This window comes from Phaseolus vulgaris, chromosome 5 (genome assembly GCF_000499845.2).
Source record: "Phaseolus vulgaris cultivar G19833 chromosome 5, P. vulgaris v2.0, whole genome shotgun sequence".
NCBI classification, from domain to species: Eukaryota; Viridiplantae; Streptophyta; class Magnoliopsida; order Fabales; family Fabaceae; genus Phaseolus; species Phaseolus vulgaris.
Window position 1 is genome coordinate 13,385,287 of NC_023755.2, and position 5,263 is coordinate 13,390,549.

The following is a 5,263-nucleotide window of genomic DNA, read 5'->3' on the forward strand; positions in this document are numbered from 1 at the left end:
ACAAAGGTATTTAGAATGCAATTAAAAATGGACCTTTTATTCCTATGGTTGAAAATGAAAAAGTTATTTATGAAAAACCTTGGTCCCAATGGAATGAGCAAGAAAGTAAGAAAGCTCAATATGATTGCATTGCTAAGTACATTATCACATTTGCTTTAAGTTCTGATGAGTTTTTTAGGATATCTCAATGTGAGTCTGCAAAGGAAATGTGGGACACTGTTGAGGTGACTCATGAAAGGACAAATGAAGTGCAAAGGGCAAGAAAGCATACTCTCATACAAGAGTATGAGATGTTTAGAATGCAGAAGGGTGAAACCATTGTTGAAGTACAAAAACAGGTTTACTCACATAGTAAATCATCTTATAAGTCTTGGGAAAACTTTTGTTAAATAGGAACTCAACATCAAAGTTCCCAAGTGTCTTGATAGGTCATGGCAGCCCAAAGTCACTGCCATATTTGAATCGAAGGATCTCACCTCCATGACCATTGCCTAATTGTTTGGAAAGCTAAGGGAGCACGAATTGGAGATGGATAGGCTGAATCTTCAAGAAAATGAGGAACAATTGCATTGAAGACAATTGCATTGAAGTCTGTTGGGAACAAAAACTATCAAGACTCAAGTGATGAAAGTGAAGAGGAAATATTTAGCTTGTTGTCCAAGAAATTCTGCAAGTTCCTCAAGAGGAGAAACAACAAAAATAACTCATCCAATAGGTATGACAACTAGAAATCTACTGAGTTTAACTCTAACAAATATACATGCTTTGGGTGTGGTGAACAAGGGCATATAAAAGCTGAGTGTCCTAATAAATAAAGTCAGGAAAACAAATTTAACAAGAAGATTGACAAGAAGAGCAAATCAAAGAGAGCCTACATTGCTTGGGATGACAATGATGTCCCTTCCTCAAGCTCATCTACAAGTGAAGAAGAAGAAGCAAAATTGTGCTTTATGACCAAGCAAGAAAGTGAAAATTAATCTAGCTCTTCTATTGATAGTGAAGGTTATAGTCAACTTCTCAATGCTTTTAAAGAAACACATGAAGAAGCTAACAAACTGACTCTTTCAAACAATAGGTTAAAAGGGTCGAATAATTGGCTGGAAAAGAGAGTCAAAGTCTTGGAAGAAGAACCGGAAAACTTGAAAAATGATCTTGAAAATCTGAAACAGTCTTACAAAAGATCTTCTTGCAAGAATGACTTAAATGTTTGTGAAAATTGTGAATCTCTTGAAAAGAAGATTCGCTATCTTGTGAAAACTGTGGATAAGCTTTCAAAAGGAAAATCAAATTTTGAAACTGTCCTAGCATCTCAAAATTGTGTTTTTGGGAAATCTGGGCTGGGGTTTAATCCACAGAGCAAGAAGAGTGGTGTTTCAAAGCCTTATTCAACTGTCAGGAAATTTCAACCGGTTGAAAAATCGAAACAACCGATTGTTACTTTCTTTTATTGTATGAAAAGAGGTCATTCTGTTAGGTACTGCAAAATTAGGAAATTTTTTGTTCCTAAAGGTGTTATGAAATGGATTCCTAAGAATCCTAAGGCTTCAACTGATACAATTAATGCTCATGGACCCAAGTTTGTAAGGGGACCAAATCTTGGTGCTTGATTTTTTATTCTCTTAACCCTGGAATAATATTCTCTTTCACTTGTTCTTTTTTTTTTGTATAATCTCATCTGTTTTACTCTTGTGCCAATTTTTTTTTTGAATTATGAAATTTCATTTTTTTGTTGTCACAGAAAAACAACCGATTGTTTTCACGAAACAATTGAATGTTCCCCTCTGACAGTATTGCATTAAATTGGACTCTTTTCTCCATGCATTGTTTCTGTTGCAGATTCCTTCTCAAAGCTGTTATGAGTCAAATTGCATTTATCATGAGTTTGATTTTAATCTGAAAGTCAGTTACATTGGTCATAAATGGAATATATTCCATATCTTATTGGAAAATTAAGTGTTTTTATGACTAGTCAAAGTCTACATGTGCTCTCCATGTGATTTCTGTGCCTTGACTGTCATAAAGTTGTTATCCTCTGCACATATTCTCTGTATGGAACAGAACAATCCATTGAATGTAAAATTGTGCCTGTTTTTATCTCTATATAAACAACTTATTTTGTTATTCTTTCTCACAAGAACAACCCATTGTTTTTCCTCTACTTTTTTTGTGTGTGTTGTCCTTTAATCTTTTCCATGGATTCTACACCTCCTTCTTCCAAGAAGATGAAAACCAAGGGTGTAAAGAGAGGAGGACGTTTGGAGAGTTGGTTTTCAGGTGAAAGTGAGAAGATAGACAAATATCTTCATGAAACTAGTAGTAAATTGATCAACACCCCAATATCATATCCTTCAACTGGCTTAAAGATCAAAAGCTTATGGAAGTGAGGAGTCTTCTTAAAGACCCAGTGTTGAAGAGGTTTCTTGGGATGACTGAGAACATATACCCAAATCTGGTAAGAGTTTTCTACACCAATTTCCAAATTGTTGGTAACAATGTTTGCTCTCATGTGAAAGGAGTAGATATGGAGATTACCCAAGAAGTATGGACTGCAGTAACTATTTTGAAGGATATTGGACTAAGGATCAACAAGGGTAAAATTGGTGTTGTTGATGAATTTAATAAAATGCAATTTTACAAGAGCTATTTGAAGGATCCCATTCTAGAGTGAGAAATTTTTCTGTTGGAGGACTAAAGCTGAATGAAAGGCTTATTGCCTTCATTGTCACATGGATGCTGACTCCTAGAGGAAGCAACCATTATACATTGACTAAAGAAGATCTTGTTTTTATATATTGCATCATGAACAAGACCAAAATCAACTGGATTCATGTCTTTAAGGAACACATGCTGAAGTCTATAAGGTTATGTGATTATCACTATCCTTATGCTATTTTGATTACTAAATTTTTACATTATTTTAAAGTTGATTTGGAGGATGAACAATCTGAGCTTGTGAAGACTACAAGTGAAGTCAATAATGGATCCCTAAGTAGGATGGGATTCACCAAGGTTAATGGAAGATGGATAAGTAAAGGTGGTGATCTTGCTGGCTCATCAAGTGGTGCACATGTTGAAGGTGAAGATGAAGATCAATTAGCTGCTGCTGCTACTGAAGGAGATGCTGATATGTAAGCTAGAGGAGATGGTGTTGGTGCTTATGAAGTTGGACAAAGTGATGGAAACATGGGTGAATGCATCACATCCATGTCACCCTTTGAGAGGTTGATGTTGAGCAGAATGAACAACTTTGCGGTGAAAAAATTGATGGCTTAAACAAGAGGCGAGGGGTGAATTGTTTTATAAATTCTTTTCGTAAATACTTGGTTTAGAATGAATCTTTAACAAACAACTCAGATAACCACTTAAGGAAGGCAATTAAATAATCCAACAAAAACAAATATCAGAATTTTAACTGCTTAAAACTACGTTTTAATCGGTTGTTTATAGCAGCAGAATTATCAAACAATTAGAGAGTTTGAGAGAAAGAGATATTTACACAATGGTTTTATACTGGTGCATTCAATCCCTGAGCTACATCCAGCTCTCAGACAATCCTCTGAGTTATTTTGACATCCAGCCAGCTAAATAACAAACAACCGATTATTTCGACAAATCAATCGATTGTTTTCCCTTTGCTTGGAAAAACACTTAGTTTCTTAAAACAGTTTTGATCAAGCTTTGCATAGGCTTCAAGACTGATCTTAACAAAGATTCTAAACACCTAATCTAAACCCAAACCCAAAAAAGAAGCATAGCTTCAGGCTTCGTGTGGATTTGACACATCAAAGCTCCCATGTTCAACATGCAGATGAAGAAAAGAGCCATCATGAATTTTGTGTATCTCGTTTTCAGGATCTTGATGAGCAAATTGAAGTTGTCCAGAATCATCTTTTTGAACTCCAGTATGGGAAAGATGATTGAAGACCTGTTCATGTCTGAAGTATTTTATATTTGCTGGGTTTATGATGAACAATCTTATATGTTTGTATGGTTTATTTTGTTGAACAATTTTATATTGTCAAACTATTTTTATAGTCTCTTAGTTTATTTGTGAAGACAAATAGGGAGAGAATATGTTGGTTTATTGCTGTTTGAAACTGGTTTTGTGCTGATATATAGTTATGTAGGAAACTCTGATTTTCTCTCTTACTTACACTGGTTTTTCACATTAATTTTGTGGATCTTCTTTGTGAAAATCACTTGAATTTCTTTAAGAGAACCTTTAAAAATAACATTGAAAGCTTTAACCTCTCAATGAAAACTCTTTGATCTGTGTTCAAAAACATGATCGCTCAGTTACCTTTCATATGAGATGTGCCTCTCTTTATATAAAAAACAATTTATAACAGTTTTTAAAAAAACAGTTAAAAGTTGTTATAAAAAGAACAGGTTGAAGTTAAAATAAATGGATTGTTTTTCTAAAAAAAGCAAAAGATGATTTCCAAACCACTAATTACAATATCATAAACCTTCAAAGCTATTTTCTACATACAAAATGACATGTTGTGAAGAAACATCTTCAATCTTCAACATAACTTTCATCCAACGACTCTCAGCCTGATCCTAATGACTTCCAATGGGTCCTTTCGGTAAATGGATCCTCCAACCAACAAAGGGAGTGGAGTTGGGTTCATTTTAGAAATACCAAGCGGGCTCTTAATCGAGCAAGCCCTTAGGTTTGCATTTAAAGCGACCAACAATCAAGTTGAGTACGAAGCCTTGATAGCAAGGATGTTGTTAGCCAAAGAGTTGGGAGCTCGGAGCCTACTGGTAAAGAGTGACTCATTGCTCGTCACCGGGCAAGTCACAGGCAAGTATCAGACCAAGGACCCGCAACTAGCTTCAAACCTCAATTACGTAAGGATCTTGAGAGCAGCTTTCTCTACGTTTGACCTTGTTCATGTTCCCAGAGAACAGAACTCCATAGCAGACCTGTTGTCTTAGCTAGCTAGCTTAAAGAAGGGAGTTTGGCAGAGGTTAGTGATCCAGGAGACATCGAAAGCACCCAGGATAGCTGCAGAAAGGCTGTCCATAATTGACCACTTGAGGTCTTAGGGATAAGCTCAGGAAAGGCGAGAAGGTATTGATCAATGATTCAAGAAACCTTGAAGGTTCCAAGAATAACCACCCATGGGTTATGGGAGGATGAGTTTCTTGAAGTTCTGCAGGTCGACACCGCAAAGACTTGGATAACCCCCTACAAGCGTTACCTTGCTAATGGGTTACTTCCCGTCGAGCCTACGGAGGTCAAGATTGTTAAAAG

The 5,263-nt window shown here is 35.9% G+C and overlaps 1 protein-coding gene across 1 annotated transcript; it reads left to right on the plus strand.

The window, feature by feature from the left end:
* The first annotated feature begins 4,593 nt into the window (after positions 1 to 4,593).
* LOC137833987 (uncharacterized) lies at positions 4,594 to 4,944 on the plus strand. The gene has a single exon (XM_068642055.1). It carries the CDS (start codon positions 4,594 to 4,596, stop codon positions 4,942 to 4,944), a length of 351 nt encoding a protein of 116 aa, XP_068498156.1.
* The last annotated feature ends 319 nt before the right edge of the window (positions 4,945 to 5,263 follow it).